The following is an 18503-nucleotide window of genomic DNA, read 5'->3' on the forward strand; positions in this document are numbered from 1 at the left end:
TTTTTTTTTTTTTTTTTTCAATGAGCAGGCTCTGCGAATAGGTTCAGTGTTTGCGAAGGTGCAGAATTAGCAGACACACATGCATGCACACATACACACACACACAGAGGGAGAAGCACAAAAAGCAAGTATCGGGACTGAAATAAGGAGAGGTAGGAGTTTAAGATGGCTGTCTGTGGGGAGATGTGTTAACGAGGATTTCTGCTGGCCAAGATAACCTGCTTCCTTGGAGAGATCTGCTTGAAGGAAGAACTTTTTGTGTGTGTGCGTGCTGGGGATCTGTTTGTTTGTTTAGAATTCAGGGGGCTTTTTTTTTTTGCTTTTTCTGCACCCCCCCTGCAACTGCATTTTTTCAGCCCTTCCCAGCAGCTTTATTCAGATTTATTTGGCGTGCTTTGGAGAAAGCCACTATATAATCGTGAGGTCAAAGGCAGACTGAAGAAAGTTAATAATGGCTGCTAATGGTGCTAACAATTCAGGGTGAATCTTGTCAAAAGTTTTTTTTTTTTTTTTCCCTCTCCCCCACCCTTTTTTTCCTCTCTCCTTTTTTTTTTTTTTTTTTTTTTTTTTTTTTCTGGAAGTCTCAGTCTTTTGATTGTGTGTTTCCTGAAAGCAAGACCAATCATTTCAGTTTATTCACTGGCTAAACTCTACTTGATTGGGGACAAGCACACAAACCATCCATTACGATCTGATATATTATCCAAACAATTTAGTGTATTCATGAGGTAACCTAAATGTGGAGGCTGCAAAATTACCCGTAATCAATTGAAACAGCGAGTGCGCGTCCCTCTGTGTGTCTAACAACTACATGTCTCTGTAATAAGGCAGACATTAAATCATTTTAGAGTTGTACTGTTGAGTACCTGATCACTGGGCGCTCTGGGAAGCTGGACAGTCACATTAGGACGCTGGGACTGAGGAAGCCGCTGCTTTTCCAGTGGAATAAAACCTGATCTTCCTTACTCAAGGTGCTTTACAGATCCCCACCGATCTGACCCTAAGCCGTGCAATATCCAGCATAGACTTCGTCTTCTTCTTCTTCTTCTACTCTTCTATAATTTTTTTGTTATCGTTGTTGGCGCTTTTTTTTTGTTTTGTTTTTATTGCACTACATGTTTGGGAAACAAGACAAAATGGACGTTAGATGCAGTTCAGAGACTGAAGCTAACCGGGTCTCGAAGAATGGACAGAAAGAGGGCAAGGAAAGCAAAGGGTCTGAAGGAAATATTTCTACTTCTTTTTTGAAGGATCAGCAAGGGACTTTTTCTGCCTCTGCAGCTACGGAAGGTTGTAATAAAAGCAAATCTAGTTCGGCTGATCCGGACTATTGCAGGAGGATCCTAGTTAGAGGTATGAGTTTGAGGTGTTTGGCGAGGGTGGGGGAAGGTGAGCTGTGCTCACGCCCGGGAGATGGGTTTATTTTGTTGCTTTGCCTTGGGTCTGGCCCTGTGTTGAAAGCCCTTCCTACGGCTCCGGGGGAGAGACCCCGCTGTCCGGCCGGGCTTTGCCCTGGACCCCGCTCCCGCCGGCTTTATCCCGGGGAATTTCCGCCGGCGGCTCGGTGGAAAGTTAAGCCGCGATGGTTCCTCCCTGGCGCTGCCCCGGAACGGGCCAGCCCCGCTTATTGTTGTTTTGTTTTTTCTTTCCTGCCCTGCAGCTTTCCCGGGGTGCCCGTCCCCCCGGGGAGCCCTCCGGGGACAGCGTTCCCTCGGGGGCCCGCGGCTCTGCCCCGCGGGCCGGGCGCGCTCCTTCCGCGCCCGCGCATCCCGCCCGCAGCCGGCCGCGTACGATGGCGTGGGGCTGCGGGCAGAAAGGCCGTCTCGGAGGGCAGGGGTGCCTTCTGTCCCCTCTCTCCCCGTCCCCGGCAGCCCAGAGGAAAGGGCTATTTTAAAATAACCACCAGCCTTAAACCACCAGCCTTAAAATAAATGGAGGAATGACGAAGGGTTTTTTAATTATTACTTTTTTAATATGTTATATGTTTAATTTCCCTCAATCTTCCTCCCTTCTCCAGGCTAAAATAACAAAATCACCTTATTCGTACTCCTTCAAAAAAAAAAAAAAAAAATTACCTGAAGAAATTTCAGTTTTATTAAGGTACGTTTTGGAGGAGGAGGGAGAGAAGAGAATAAGAACAAAATATGTGGGAAGCAGGCCTTGGAAGCCAGAATTAATCCTTGCGCCTGGTTGACCCAGAGAAGGGTCAAATTAAAATGATGTGATTGTCTCTGATTTAAAACCTACCGAGGAGGTAAAATTACGGCAAGTAAAGTTGCGAAGGCTTTAAGGTAACCTGAATCTGGCTATAGCTTGACAGTCTTGTTAATAAGATTTGTCCTGCTTTCCTTCAGTCGGGGCTACCAGAAAAATGAGGTTCCTGCGGGCTGGTTGGTGCCTTGGTTTCTTCCTTCCCCCCCCAACCCCCCCTTTTTTTTTCCCTCCTGCTTCTCCTCGTTGCCAAAACCCCAAAGCGGCAGCGGCAACGGTGCAGGGTGGGCTGGAGGTGTCCCCACGTTCACAGTGGCAGGCAGCCAGGTCGGGGCAGTGCTGCCTCTGCTCGGAAAGCTCCTTCCCCTTTTTTTCTTGGCTTTTTTTTTTTTTTTTCTTTTTTTTTTTTTTTTTTTAATTCTTTTTAGCATGAGAAACTCGTTATTTAAAAAAAAATTATATTTTCGGGGGCAACGGGGTGTGTGTGGTGGCTACCAGCAAGTCCTAACCCGAAGCCCAAGGGGAACAAAGAGTAGCCCTGCACTCCAGGCACAAAGCCCGGCCTGGAGGATCTCTCTCTCCCCAGCTTCCCCGAGGGGCCGTGGGTGATGCCGCAGTGTCGTACTGTGAGTGCAATATATTCAGAGTAATTTTTAAATGGGCTGAAGGGATTAATTATAGAGCCCTGGGCCCCCATCGCCCCCTCCTTCCTTCTCTGTTGTGGTTTTTTTTCCTTCCTTGGGTGTAGTAGCCAGGTGCAGTGCCACAGTCGCAGGGACCCTGCTCCATCCCGACTCGTGTCTCGGTCTTGAAGGCGCTGGGGACCGCTTTTTCCCTTGGAAAAAATAGAAATGATAAAAAAGGGGGGAAAAAAGGAGAGGAGGGTTGCCTGGGTATGAAGCTGACTGCGCCTTTCTTTGCCAGATGCCAAAGGTTCAATCCGAGAGATTATTCTGCCTAAGGGGCTTGATTTGGACCGTCCCAAGCGGACCCGCACCTCCTTCACGGCCGAGCAGCTCTACCGCCTGGAGATGGAGTTTCAGCGCTGCCAGTACGTCGTGGGGCGGGAGCGCACCGAGCTCGCCCGCCAGCTCAATCTCTCCGAGACTCAGGTAGCGCCTGAAGGAGGGGGAGCCGCGGCTGCCTCGCCCTGTTCTGCCCTGCCCTGCCCTGCCCAGCCCTGCCCTGCCCTGTGCCGCGGGACCCCCTTCCCGGCCCGGGCATCTCCGTGCCCTGCGGGCCCCGAGGACGGGCTGGCCCGCGGCCCTGCGCGCCTCCTGCGCGCCACAGCGCAGCCCCCGCGGGGGCGAGGGGCAAGGCAGCCCCCGAGGTGCCCACGCGTGTCCAGTCTGGGGGGACGCATCCCGGCAGAGGGATGGAGCTGAGGGATTCGTGGCTAAGGCGTCCCGGCGGGGGACCCCTAACTGTGTGTGTGTCTCTAACTGCGTGTGTCCAGGGAGGGGGAGCTGCCGGCCGAGGGGTCCCTCGTGTCCCCGCACACAGCCCCAGGAGGCTCTCCCCGTGGGCGAGGCGGCCCGGCCCGAGGGTGTCGGAGGAAGCTTGACCACGAAGCCAAACTCCTGCCGGGCCGGGAGCGGCTCCCCGAGCTCCGGCCCGCCGGGATCCGCCCTGGCCCCGCCGGGGCTCGGTGCCCCCGGCTGCGCGGAGCCGGCCGCCCCCGGGCGCGGAGATGCGCTGCTGCGGCCGGGGAGAAGCGAGGGGAGGCCGGGCCGCTCCCGGCCCGCAGCAACCGGGATACAGGCGCTCAAACCCGCGGGGGAGACGGGCACCTTCCGCTGGAGGGTTAAAGACGTTCGGCCTGAGCTTTCCAGGGTGTGAGAGACCCGGGGATGGGGCTGAAGCCTGGGCCGTATTTGGGTCCTTGTATGTCCTAGGGGACGAATCGCCTCTCCACCCTCAAGGCCAGAAAGGCCGGGAACGAACAGGCGAGCTAAAACTGTGTGAGAGCGCAGGGAAGCATCCAAAAATCCAAACTTCTTAAAGCCGGTTTCATATTTCCACAAAACATCATATAACAATAAATTCTCCTGACACGTTAATTAGCTTTTTTCTTTCCTTGCCGGATAGGAATGACAAGTTCAATAGCTTGTAGGTTACAGAACCTGCCATGGGTGGGTTTTGTTGTGTTTTGGCTTGGCTTTGATTTGGTTTGTTGTTTTTTGAGTGACTTCTGGTATTCCTTTTTTAAGTTGGATATTATTTAAAATTACTTGGGGGGTAGAGAGAGAGTGTCCAGGTTGGGATACGGGGAAAGAAGCTCATTGCTGCTGTTACCCCCAGGAAGGGCAGTCGGAGCAGGCAGCGGCTGCTGGGAACCGTGGAGTGCCCGGGGCTCCGGCTGAGCCGGCTTAGAATAAAGCGGTGGGGAAAGGGCAGGCTCCGTCTCCCAGAGAACTCCCGGCCTGCAGTAAACTAGGACGAAGTGAGAGGTCTGGTCAGAGAAGCAGAGCTAAAGGCCCCGGGGTCACCCCCAAACGGGGAACAGACAGAGGGTGTGGGGGGTTGTGTTCTGCGAGTGTCGCTTTGTGCGTTTTGGAAACGCTCCCCGCTCCAAGTGTCTGCGGGCCCTCCCCCGCCGCCTCCCCCCGCCCCGCGGAGCCGCGCCGGGGTCCCGGGGCACCTGGCGGGAGGCGCCGTTCCTCCCGCCCCGCTGACCCTGCCTCTCTCCCCGGCCTGCAGGTCAAGGTCTGGTTCCAGAACCGGCGCACCAAGCAGAAGAAGGACCAGGGCAAGGACTCCGAGCTGCGGTCGGTGGTGTCCGAGACCGCCGCCACCTGCAGCGTCCTACGGCTGCTGGAGCAAGGCCGGCTGCTCTCCCCGCCGGGGCTGCCCGGCCTCCTGCCGCCCTGTGCCAGCGGCGCGCTGGGCTCGGCGCTGCGCGGGCCCGGCCTGGCCGCGGCGGGCAGCGGCAGCGCGGCGGCGGCTCCCGGCGGCGGCGGCTCCCCGCACCCTCCGGCCGCCAGCGGCGCGGCCGGGCCCCCCCCGTCGGCGGCGCTGCACGGGGCGGCGGCCGCGGGGCACGGGCTGTTCGGGCTGCCGGTGCCCGCGCTGCTGGGCTCGGTGGCCGGCCGCCTCTCCTCCGCGCCCCTGGCCGTGGCCGGTTCGCTGGCGGGCAACTTGCAGGAACTGTCGGCCCGCTACCTGAGCTCGTCCGCCTTCGAGCCCTACTCCCGGACCAACAATAAAGAGAGCGCTGAGAAAAAAGCACTGGACTGACTCTAAGTACCTTCCCCCTATTTATATTTATAGTCTCTATTTGTGGCGGTATTTATGGGACGGGCGGCGCGGCGGCAGCCGCCCCCCGCTCCCCGCTCCCCGCCGCCCCCGAGCCCCGCGGCGCGGCTCCCTCCGCGGGCCGGGGCGGAGCGGGGCCGGGGCGGAGCGGGGCCGGGGCGGAGCGGGGCCCGGCGCCCGCGGGGCGAGGCGAGGCGGCGGCCGGGGAGCGGCGAGGGGCTGCGGGCGCCTCCCGGGGCCCTCCCCGTGCCCCGCGGTCCGTCTGTCCGTGCGGGAGGGGGGGGGGTCGCGCTGTTCGTTCGTTTGGGAAGGGACGCAGAGGGACAGCGGTCGGGGCGAGGGTCGGCCGGGCTCCCTTCGATCGGCTTTAGCCAATGCTGAGCGAGGGAGCGGGATTTCGGAGAGAGGAGGATGGAGCTGCCAGGTGATGCCCGTTTTGGCGTGGTTTTTTTGTGTCTCCCAGACTGAGTGATTTCTAAGCACAAAGGTTTTGGGGCCCCACCTGTGGCCCCCGTTTACCCCCACACTCGCTGCACTACAGCCCCCGGTTACCGACCGAGCCCTTAACACCAGTCAGGAAATCCTCCAGCAACTTTTCTTTTTCACGGTAAATCGTGAGTGTGAGAAGGGCCGAAACGGACTGAACATACAGTCACGAATAGGGGAGACAGAAACCAGTGGCTGCAGAAATTTTGAATAAAATTGTCTCTTCCTTCGAGATAACACAACGCCACCCCCCCCTTTTTTTTCACTTTTTTCCTTTTTTTTTTTAATTTGAATTCCCACGGGCCAGTCCCGCGGAGTTTATCTGCAAAAACAAGTCTGCGGATAAATGATGGAACTCGCCAATCTATTTGTATCTAGATCTGTTGCGATCGTAATTTTAATTTTTATTGCTCTATTTGATTTTTCCAAATAATTTCAATGTTTATCTAAACACAAAAAAACCCTGTAGCCTTCCTTCCTCCTAAAATAACCCTCTCGTATATCGCTCACACTTCATTTAAAACGAACGTAAAATATAAAAAGCGTATCTTTTATTGTTATTTTTGTACTTTAAAACACATCTATGTAACAATCTCCTTTTTGTTTTCATAATTCTTACTGCTATTTTCTCCACAAACATATGTATTTCACCTTCTAGTATTCTGGATCGAATATTTTCTGTTCAATTTCGGTACTTGAATTTGCCACAAAAGGGATGCTGTACTTAGGTAGTTCTTTGGGGGAAAAAAAATTATTTACTTTGATTTTAAGTTTCTTTTCTTTCTTTGAACTTTAACACATGGCGTTTACAAACTGTATAAATACGTGCCACCAAACTGTAACCAAAAAAGAAAAAAAAATTACAAAAAAGTGGAATGGTTGCTGTAGAATATAGAATTAACTATAGACCAGAACTGGACAGAACGAGCTGGATGGAAAGAAAATAGTAATTTTATTGTAAATTATTTACGTCTGAAGTTTCTAGGCAACTAGTCGAAAAAATAATGAATGAATCGAGCGCTGAGCCCTTGCTACTAACTTTTGTTCTGAATGTTTTGGATATTTGGATGTTTTGTATTTATGTGGTGAGAGTGAAATATATTATATCTATATGATGACGGAATTAGGTGTATTTTCGTCTTATATTTGTAGCACCCAAATTGCCTTCATTTAATACGTGCACTGCAAAAGAAAAAAAAAAAAGCAACAAAACCCTATCTCTACGTAACCTTCCAGATTTTTTCTTTTTTTATTAAATTTAATTTTTCATTTTGAGCGGGGGGCTGTGAGGTCCACTTCGTACAGGGTGATTTCCCTCCTGGGGCAGTTCGGGGCATTCCCAGTCCCGTGCTCATCTCCAACCCAGCCCTTGTAGCTCTCCCTGGGCCTGTGGGCCTGATCTCCTCCCGTGTCTGTGTCCGTGTCCGTGGTGGTACCAGTGCCCTGGAGCTGCCCAGCCTGCCAGGTGCCACCCAGGTCTCTGCCACCCCGTGCAGGGCACTGCTCACCTCCGAACCTCTCCTGCCTGTGGCAGGTGCCAGGCCTGGCAGGCATTTGTGGATGCACACACGTGTGTGTGTGACAACATATAGATATACAGGCTTATCTAAATACAGATGCACAGCTTGTGTGCACAAATACGGGTATTTATCAGTGTTTTCTAAACAGCTCTTGCTTTCATTCTGATTGGCAGCCCAGCCCTGAGGGTCTCTGCTGGGCAGCCAGTGCAGGGCAGAACCCCTGGTTCCCAGGAGCCCCCTCAATGCCCTGGCTCCCCAGGCCAAGCCACCTGCGGCACCGTGGCACCTGCTCTCCCCACGCCTTCGACTTGGCCACGGGTCCCTGGTGTGGCCTCCACTGGGCTCTGCCATGAGCCTGTCCCAGCCAGGGCAGATGCACTCCTCCAGATTAGGAGGGAAGGATGCAGTGGAGATTCTGATTTGGTTGTTTTTTCTATAAATTGTGTAGAAATGATCTGGGGAAGGGCAACCGGGGTGAAGGAGGGGATCACAGGTGACATTTGAAGAGGTGACATTTAAACTGCTGGCCAGGACTGGAAAATTTCAAGGGGAGGGGAGGGAAAAGCGTTGTTAAAAAGAAAAGAGCTGAATGTGATAAAACAGATCTGCCAGGGAGACCCGGAGGGAGAGGATAGTTTTCGGTTTCTGCCTTGCCTGCCTGGACTGCACAGCATCACCCACAGCCCCGGACAAAGAGGGGAGCCCTGGCCTGGGCTGTCTTTGCCAAGGAGGGAATTATCACCACTCAAACCCTCCCTGGGCTCCCCTGCCCAGCATGGGGCTGAGCTCTGTGATGAATTTGTCCTGTCCCACAGGACTTTCCTGCAGTTGAGATGGGGCCATTTCAGTGCCCAGATTTGCTGCTGCATCGTGAGCCATGGGAACAGCAGCACAAATGTGTTCTGCCAGAGCTGTCTCAGGTGCACTCATCTAAAAAGAGGATTTCCCTGCTACTTTATTTAACCAGAGATTGCAGGAGCATTCCTGTCCCCTCACACAGGTGCCATGAGCCTGTTTTCCCTGGTCGCTGGCCTGATCTGCAGTCTCAGGGCTGGAGCTGTGGTCAGTGTAAGCTCTTTGCTCCTCTTGAAAGGCAGTTTAAGCCAGCATCAGGCTAAATTGCTGACACAATAGCAGAAGTCCTTATTTTACAACTTTGTGGCCCTCAGTATACACGCAAAGAGCTAGACATTTTTATTCTTATTACTAGACATTTTTATTCTTATTACTATTATTATTAATTATTTCTGAATATTTAAAAGGAAAAAAAAAGGGATGTGCTATGAAGTGTGAAGTAGTCTTATCTAAGAATTCAAGTAAAATAAATACTTCAGGAAATTTTCTTTTTTTTAATTTGTTGTCTCCTTCAAATTCCACCTGTCCCACACCTGTGTTGGAGGCTGTTTCTGGGCTGGGGTCAGAGCAAAAGCCAGAGGCTCTCCAGTACCATGCAGGGCTATCACACTCTTGTTTCAGTCTCTGCTTGTGACTCAGGCCAAAACCTTGGAGCCCCACAGGGAGGGAGGCAGTTTCTTGTTTCCTTTGAAATTTTCAGCATCTCAAAAGCATGGGTTTCCCGAGACCCAAAACACCCTGCTTTCTGCAAAACAGACTAAAATATGTTCATCTGCATTTCTGTAAAAAAGGAGAGAATAGCACCTGTGTCATTGCATAGGACAAGTTAAAAATCATTCAAACACTCACCTACATACATAGTGATGTCTGAATATAAAAACTGGTTTGGTTTTGGTTTGGTTGGTTTGGTTTTGGTTTTTTTTCCAGCTACACCAAAGCTATTCTGAAGCTGTGTGCTGCCCAGAGACACTGCTTGCTTGTTTTCACTGAAATGCTGAGTTTCATCCTACTGGAGCAATGAACACAAACCACCTTCCTGAAGCTATTTGCTGCTGAAAGGTTTTGCTGCATTTTGTGCTGTATTTTTATTTGTGCCCATCACTGGGGCATTAGAGCTCAAACAGAAATATTTGGCTTATGCAGAGGGAGCATGTGTGAGTGTGAGGGGCAGGCATATTTAGCAGGAAAGCAAATAAACCAAGTATAAATCTATATCTGGCATGAAATTTTAAAGGAAATCACGTAAGGATTTCTGTGGCAGGTGGACTTTCCCAAACTTTCCCTTAGCAGCAGCTACACGTAGGGCTTGGGGTGAGCAAGGATTTGAAAAGATAGAGTGCAGCATGGGTTATTTAAATTTGTTCACCTGAACTCCAGGAATATTTTCACAGGTACATGGACAGTATCTCTCTTCCTGTGGCTCTCAGGAAGGCAAAACTCCCAGGATCAGCTCCAGAACACCCAGGGAAAATACAACTCAATGTTAGCCAGGTACACACAGGGAAAAGTGGAATCAGTCTATTTAGAGGATTTTTTCAAAAGCATTTGCCCACCCACTTAACATAGACCCTGCTTTATTTGCTGCTCCTCCATGTCCCTCATGCCAGGGACTAGTGCAGCCTCTGACCACTTTGTCTCCATTTGCAATCCTGTCATCAGCCTAAGATACACGACCTTGTGACATGTAAAAAAACCCACGAGGTCCCTGATTGACTTCAGAGTATTTAATTTCTTTTAAGGAAAGAAAAACACTTCCAAAGAATAACTCTTGAACAGAATCAAGTCACAGTCACCAGCAAGTGTTTAACAAAATTACCAGGGAAGCTAACGTGAAATCAATTGATGTGATGCTCTCTATGCAACAGTCACAATATAAACTGTGACCCCAGACCACATCTGTGGCCAAAGTGCTGGCTGGCAGGGGCTCATATGAAACATTTCTGATTCAGGTGTGAGAAGTCTCTAACAAGCAGTTTACTCCCCATATTTCTGCTTCTAGTAATTGCTGAGCAGCTTGAGCACAGTATTTATTTATTATCTTTCTCTATGTAGTTGTTTGTTTATGCTATTCTTCATCTCTGTGTGACTGATTCTAGTTTGAATGCTGTCTTACAGTCTTCTAGTGGTGTGAGTTCCACAGCCAATCACACACAGAACAAAATTTATTATATTTTGTATAAAAATTTTCTACTTTTTGTTAACATGAATAGTCCCAAGTTCTGTCATTAGAAGTAGCAAAACAGATGTTCCCACCTTCTGCAACCACGTCCTTTTTAATTCCTTTACCATGTTACCTTTTCTTTGTCTCCTTTCTACATGAACAATCAAAATAATTTAAGCTTATTTTCATACACAGTTCTTGCAGACTGTACTTAATAGAACTGTTTGCCAAGAGGTGCTGCCTTATTTTTTCTTGTTCTCCCTGTGAAAAAAGTAAAGTAATAAATTCCCAGAGCTTTTTTCTCTTCAACTATCTGCAGCCCATTCTTCTGTTTGATCTCCCTGCTGTGAGCAAGAATGAAAACGTCACACCAGTAAGGATTTGCCCAGAACACAAACCTTTACTTGGCACTTGGTGTCATTGCCAACATGAGGAAACTGGATCACAGGCCTAATCTGATGAGATGCCACAGCCTGAGCAAATGAAATGGGGTTTTTATGTTTCAGCTGAAGAAGAAAACCAAGGAACCAGATGTAGCAGAGGGTAAATAAAACAGCTCAATCCACACAAGGCGTTTCCACAAAATTTGTCACAGAACAGAATTTGTCACTACATCTACGTAGTAGAAACCTCTTCTTGCAGCTGCCACAAATGAGTGGTTTGGATGCTTAAAGAAACACATCCAAGGTATGGGCAAAGGCAGGGTTTAATATGAATTTGAGGAAATGCAACTTGACAGAGTTTGATGGCAAGGTTCATTCTACTATTTACTACACAAGTTAAAGCATAAAAAGGAAGATCAAATTAGAAGCAATTTGAAATGTCTTATGTGGAACCTGGGAAAGCAAAAGCAGGTAAAGGTGTAAAGGATATGGATGCAAAGATAAGGGTGCAAAAGAGTTTAGCAGCACTTAATAATTGAATCCTTTAACATTTACAAAGTGATTCAGTAGGGCTTACTACAATTATAACAATGACTTAACCACAGATTTGAGATAGTAACATTCATACCATAATCAATTCACAGGCACACAGGTAAAATGATGTGTACACCTATTTCTATGGGTGTGAAGGTACCTACCAAAAATTCCCCTCAGGTTCAGTGAAATACTCACACCAAATCCCTTTGCATTTCCTGACAGGCAAGGGTTTCACTTTGAGGAATGTAGAGATGTGGTGGGGGAGGAGGGAGGAATCAGCCTCAGCCTCACTGTCAGAGGCAGTTCTTTGAGTATCACACCCTTGAGGGCTTGCGAGCTCTGAGAGGTGCCCCAGGCAGAGGGAGGTGCTGGTGCAGCTGCTGCAGTCCAGGAGAACTCAAAGGGTGTCCCTTAGAACCACTGTTTATAGGGTCACAACGTGATTAACTTTGGCCATCAGTAAGTTTCCCTCCTGACCATAATCCAAGTCAATAACTACTGGGCTTTTTTTTTGTAGTTTCCCAGAGTGCTGTGACAACGGTACCATTCCATCCAGGCTGCAATTCACAATGGTGCCACTCCACCCAGGCCACAATTCAGGTAAGTGGTTTACCAAGGTTTCAAAGGAGAATTGCTCATCCTTTGTTTCTCACTTTGTTTGGGAAGCTGATGTTTCTGGTACTTTCCACCTCTACCATGCAAGAGCTCCTGGTACAACCAGGGTGCCTTATGGCTGGACTGGTTCGGTTAATGGACACTTCACCTGGTTCCATCAAGGCTTGTCAGGAGCTTCTGAGATCACAGAGCAGGCCCAAGGATGAGGAAGGGGGAGTGGATGCACCACCACAACAATCCAGAAGTACATCACTGAAGGTGCATAAAAAAGTCTGTGAGAGTGATGGAAAACGAAAGGGAAACAGGTTTTCCAATTTTGTCCCAAAAATAAAAGAAAATGAATGCTAACATGAATTTGAATTTTTCCTAAGGTTGGTATCCTTTACATATGAGAAGATTTTCTATTAGTCTAGCTGCACAGGGATCAATCCCGCAAAAAATTTGCAAGGGAAATCTTGTGGAGTTCTTGTTCTTCTAAATTCCCTCCCACAATTTTGTTTCTCTTATTTGGTGGACAAGTAGAAAGAAACTCATGCTGGCAAAGTATCAAGTTGGCAAGTCAGGAGCTGTGGCTCCAAGGATTCAGACTGGATATTGGGAAGAAAGACAGCCAGGACACAAAAGAGAAAAAAAAGGTTACTGAGGTCACACCTGGAGACAAAAATGCTGTTAGAGAGAGAAGCAAATGAAGGACAACCTGGTGTGTGCACAGAAGCATGGAAGGATGTCCTCATGGCTTAGCCCCTAGTCTGAAATTAAGAGGACAAATTCTCATTTTTGCCAGAATTTATGTTTGATTCTAAGAGCAGTGCTGGTCATTGGTCAGTGAGTTTCTATCTGCTCTGCCTCTGAAATAGGAATGCTCATGCTCATCTAAACCTATTCAGAAGGAGGTGAGAGTATATACTTGTACTTAAATGAAGCTGAGGCAAAATTGTGTTCAAAAATTTAACAGCCACCACAGTTGACTCCAATTCAATGTTTGCAGTTATTACCTCTTGTCAGCCCTGATCTTTCTTCCTTCTCTATTTTCTTCCCTGGTCTCTAATTTAAACCTCTAAAGTGTGTCTACCACTAGATTGTCATAATCTCCTTGAGGCCTCTAAACAATTTCATGAACCAAATCCTAAATGGAAATTAGAAGCAGACAGGAGAATAAAGTGGCTGTTGCCATAAAGAGCTAAGGAGGGATAAATAGGCAATCCGAGGCAGCCTGAGTGCACGCTCCAAGATAATCTCTATATTTCTTTGGACACAGCATTGTGAACATCCTCAAGATCAGCTGATCACTGAGATGAATTAGCAAATAAGAGCCCATTACATCAGGTGTTGAGGAGGACTTTAATTGTGTTCAGGCTCCAAATAGGAAACTTTATACCATGTCACAGCTGTTAAAACAACAGAGTCTTATGGAAACAGTCTTGGATTACTGGCCCCATGGAGTGAAACATTTTTAATGAAAGGGATTATGCTTATTATTTCTTAGTGCATTGTGTTTTGTTAGATATTTTTACTGTCATTATTATTATTTACCAAGTTAATTGATACATACACATACTTAACCATGTTTGCATGCTTATTTAATACTTCCTTCCATTGATGTAATTTGAATGTGGTCATAGGGAAAAAAAACATGAGATGCATGAATCAGTTGCCCTTTGTTAAGACTGGGATCGTAAGAAACTTAGTGAGTTTGCTTCTCACCCACTTGCCAAGTGTCCTACTGCCTTTAGCTGATGAAATTAGATCCTTTGTCGTGTAGAGTTTAAACGGTGTTTTGTGAGAAGATGAACACCATAGAGTGACTGCCTTCAGTCTTAGTATAGGCCATTTGTTCTCAGAATAAATGTTCTTTTTTATCAGAAGAGCTAAGTGGGGGAAAAATCCAGAGGAACTGATTTAAACCTTTAAACATGGAATTGGTCTGTTGCAAAGGGAAAGCACCAGACTTGTAAGTTGCATTTCCAGTTCATCTGTTAGTCTGTATTTCATTACAAATTTGAGCTCCTGACGTTTCTAAGTAGAACTGTGGCAATCTGACTTAGTGGCAAAGCTCCTCAGGGAAATGCCTTGTACTGTATGCACACAAGCAAGGGCTAAATTTTATGTATAAAAGAAGAAATGGCCATCTAATCAGGTAGTAGAAACTTTTCTATGGCGCATCTCAAGTTCCTTAGAAGTATGTTCAATGCTGAGAACAAATATGTGAAAGTTATTTGAGCAGATTGGATAAATGGGTGAAAGATGAAAAATCAATGAATATGGTATTTACTATGAAACAGAATGATAAAAAAGAAACCAAGTAAAAAAGAAATATTTTCACTCTGATGTAGGATCTTTGAATCCAGCTGCTCAGAATATGTCTATAGAAATCTCTCCCTGCAAATAGGACGTTTGAGCATGTATTTACCTTCTGTGGGCTCTGTGGGCCAGTGAGAACTGTTCCTGTGATGGGATGGTGTTACTGTCTCAAAACTTCTTCATGAGCCAAACTTGCACGCATCTGGATACAATCAGTATGAAACACAAGGCTTGAGCTTTATCTCTGTCTTTTTATCCACAGCTAAGACAATTTTTCTAATGTTCTAGGTAAACTTCTGCACGTACTTGTTGGACCATCAGACCATGAATCAAAGTGGAAAAATACAATGCAACACTCCAGAGCACCAGCTCAGCTAAAAAGGTCTCAAGGCATAACAATTTCAGTCAAATGGTCTCTTTCTGCAAGAGTGCCCTAAGTGCCAGTGATGCTACAAAAATGGATTAATAGCAACATCAATATGATTCCTAGGGATACCTTTACGTGTAACTGCTCGCGTTCAGAGAGCAACCTGCTCCCGATGCACGCCCAGTCGTGCCAGGTAGGGTGATGTGGGACCTCACCTTGTCTCCACAAGGTGCCTGGTGAAGGCAGAGCCTTCTCTTCAGGCAGGGCTGCGAGCTGGGGCTTCCCCCGCGAGCGGCGGGTCCCGGGGCCGCTCAGCACCGCGGACAGCGGCGGCCGCACCGCGGGGCTCCGCGGGCTGGGGATGGAGAACCCGCCGCGGGGCTCCGGGAACGGGCTGCTGCACCCGCAGGGAGCCGCTCCCCGCCCTTGCAGAGCAGTTCTGGAGTCTTTCCGGCCCCGACACTGGCATAGGAAGGAGTTTGATTGAAAAGATCTGAACGTCTCACAGAATGCATCTGGGATTGCAAGGCAGATCCTGATAAAACCAAAATGAGAGGTCAGGGATGAGGTGTCATGTCATGAATTCCTTTAATCAGGAAAGAGAATTCAGGAAAGGCAAAATTGTTCCAACTGAAAGACTTGGTTGCTGCAACTCCCTTTTGGTACCACAGCGCACATCTTCACCCGGCAGGTTTGCCTGCTCGCTTCAGCCCTACAACTCTAACCACAGAGTGATCTTCTTCCTGCAGCTTTGTATGCTGAGCATGATGCCACATGGTAGGAAATATCCCTGTGGACAGCTGGGGTCAGCCTTCCCAGCTGTCCCCCTGCCAACTCACTGGTGGGGTGGGGTGAGGAGCAGAAAAGTACTTGACTCTGTGCAAGCACCACTCAGCAGTAACAAAAACATCCCTGAATTACAAACACTGTTTTCATCACACATCGAAAACACAGTCCCAAAGCAACTACTATGAAGAAAATTTAGTCTACCATAGTCAAAACCAGCACACCATGTTTCCTAGCCTCTATAATCCAAATGTACGTTAAACACAATTTTGCCTTGTCACAGTTAACTGGAGCAAGATCATTTCCTTGACATCACTTAAAAGATATTTCTAAGATCTGTAGGTGATCAGGGTCCTTATTTAAAAGCATTAAATGCTTTTTCCAGAACTATGGTTTCATGTCTGGGAAACTTCTATGAGAAAGTACAACTTTACAACAAATTCAGTGGGGCCAGAATGTGCAGACTTTGGTTGGTCATCAGGGAGTTCCATTTCTACCACTTTGTTCATTTGCTTTCCCTTTCTGCTCTGCTCCCACTCTCATTTAGTTTATGCTGTAAGATTTGCAGGTAGAAATTCTCCCCTGCTACGCATTTGCATAATTAGACCAGTCAATAAGAACTTCTTTTATATGAATAACAATAATAAATACCTTTTCAATCCTTAAGAATATAGTAAACAGTGAAAGGTCTAAAGCCACCTGTTTAAACCCTTTAAAGAACAGTAATGCTAGTTTATATTAAACTCAAGATAAATGATAATTTTCTACCTGATAATTTGTTTTCACAGTTTAGAGGGCAGATACACCCCTTTCTAGATGCATGTGGGTACATTAGCACTGTAAAATACTCCTACTAATATCTGTGGGACTATTTAATGAAAAAAAATTCCAGAGTTCACCTGTTTGAGAGATTCCAAGAAATTTAATACCTGGCTGTATATAAAAACATGTATGCTTCTGCTAAAACAATCCTCGAAACCGCCTGCACTCCATAGCTAATTGGTGTGGATATGCAGATAACACAGAAAAAAATTCAGTGGCAAAGAAGGTTTTGCAATATCTGTGCTGGCTAAAGCAATGAGTATCCCAACAGCAGAGCAAATCCAGGAACCAAATTTCAGTTTAAATCTGAATATTTTTGTCTTGTTACTCTGAACTTTATCACATAAGATTTAAAAGAAGAGACTAATGTAAACATCCAGATCAGGGATTTTTTTACGTTTTCATAAAGAACTATTATGTATTTCATTGCAAGTTCTTGATGTGTAAAAATCAAGAGATCACAAGTACCAGAAAAAGAAGAAAAACCAATTCAACTTATGTAAAATAAACATGTCTGCATCAGAATAACAGGACAAGGGACTTCTGTGCTTTCAAGGTGTGCTTTGGTGGTTGGTAGTATTGTGGGGATTACCCAAGTGTATAGGGGTTGAGTCTATTAACTCTTGGTAGCCTGGGATGGGAGACCAACCAAAAATACATCTTGCAACAATGCTAGGAGGCAACATTTTCAGTCTTGATTAACTCAAGAGTTAATCTCCTGGTGAACTCCTGCAGTAAATTCCTAGAACTGGTGAGTTTTGCACCACAAAACAGTGCAGGACTTGAATTCAGCTCTTTCCATAGCTACAACTGTGTATGATTTCATTATTATAATTAATATAATGCTATTTGGTCTATGTTGCTGCGTAAGAAATATTCAGCTTCATGTATGTAACGTCCTTTGAGAGAGGGAAAGAGGGAATAGCACAGGCAGCACCATGTTTTCATGGATTATTTTGCAAATAAGCTTGTTGAAAAGAGTCAACAGTAGTGTTTTCTAAAATTATAGGGAAAGAAGAGATGTCCTTAACTGGATGGAAATAACTTACCAGCCTTATATGACCAGCTGTTTTTTATGGGGAGAGTAAAATTTTAAAAAGAGAAGTTTGAAAATCTCTCAGTGGAGAATTTCTATGCTGTATCACTGAGGTGCATTGGAGAAGGCTGGAGAGAAAGCAAAAGGATTTTGGAGCCTTCAAGTACAAGACACCATTTAGCCAGTACTTAATACTGGAGTGTGATCCCACAGCCCCATTTACCACAAATTCTTGCTGACTGTATTTGGCAGCATAGGGACTTTGGGGTCAGGGTGCTCACTTTACAGTTTTGCCCTTAGAGTCTCAGAAGTAAGGAAGCATTTCAAACCTTGAGCTTCAGAAAGAATTTAAGAAATGCACAAGAGAGCCAACTTTTAAATGAACTGGAAAGATTTTATGAGGACAGAAGATCAACAAATGACCAGGACTCCAACTGTGAAAGAAAATGTGAGAAACAAGCACCTCTTCTAGTGTGAAATTGGTCTAATTCTTGGGGCCTTTAGAGTGGCAGTATCAAACAACTGGCCAATATCATGTACACTTTCTGCCATCCACATGGCACCAACTCCATTACCACACTCTGTGAGGCAGTCAGATTTGCCACAGGTTTGTTTAACCCCTCATTTCAAAGTGGAGATGGAGACTTTTTTCCCCCTCACCCAGGGCTAAATGTGTCTTTCTTAATGCACCTGGAAGCCAGTCTTAGCATGCACCTCAGTGCTGCACACAAGCAACTGCAGAAAAAACCTCATCCAGCCAGGAGCCAAACAAAGTGGGGTTGCAGGTGCACCTGATCTCAAAGGGGGTTAAAAGAGAGGTGGGGACAGAATTTTTCATGGTGCTGGTAGAGATACAGAAGGGGTAATTATTTTAAGTATACTGAATAAATTTTTTACAATGAAGGTTGTCAAAGAGCGGCACGGGTTGCCCATGGAGATGGTGGATGCTCTGTCCCTGGAAACATTCAAGGCCAGGTTCAATGAGTCTTTGAGCAACCTGGTCTAATGGAAAGTGTTCCTGCTTATTGCAGTGGAGTTGGACTCGATGGCCATTCAAGAGCCCTTCCAACCCAAACCAGTCTGTGATTCTATGATTGCTGGGTGGTGGGTGCATCGGTGGGCAGGCAACTACAGCTGTATCTTGAAAGAGGCACCTACCTCAACAAAG

At 47.1% G+C, this 18503-nt stretch overlaps 1 protein-coding gene across 1 annotated transcript; it reads left to right on the plus strand.

Annotated features, from left to right (window-relative positions):
• Positions 1–531: 531 nt before the first annotated feature.
• On the plus strand, positions 532–16832 carry VAX1 (ventral anterior homeobox 1). The gene is made up of 5 exons (XM_048312060.1): positions 532–1353; positions 3136–3323; positions 4912–5454; positions 11926–12008; positions 14613–16832. Exons 1-3 carry the CDS (start codon positions 1116–1118, stop codon positions 5446–5448), a joined length of 963 nt encoding a protein of 320 aa, XP_048168017.1. The 5' UTR covers positions 532–1115; the 3' UTR covers positions 5449–5454; positions 11926–12008; positions 14613–16832.
• Positions 16833–18503: the final 1671 nt, after the last annotated feature.

This window comes from Corvus hawaiiensis, chromosome 8 (assembly GCF_020740725.1).
Source record: "Corvus hawaiiensis isolate bCorHaw1 chromosome 8, bCorHaw1.pri.cur, whole genome shotgun sequence".
Taxonomy (NCBI): Eukaryota; Metazoa; Chordata; class Aves; order Passeriformes; family Corvidae; genus Corvus; species Corvus hawaiiensis.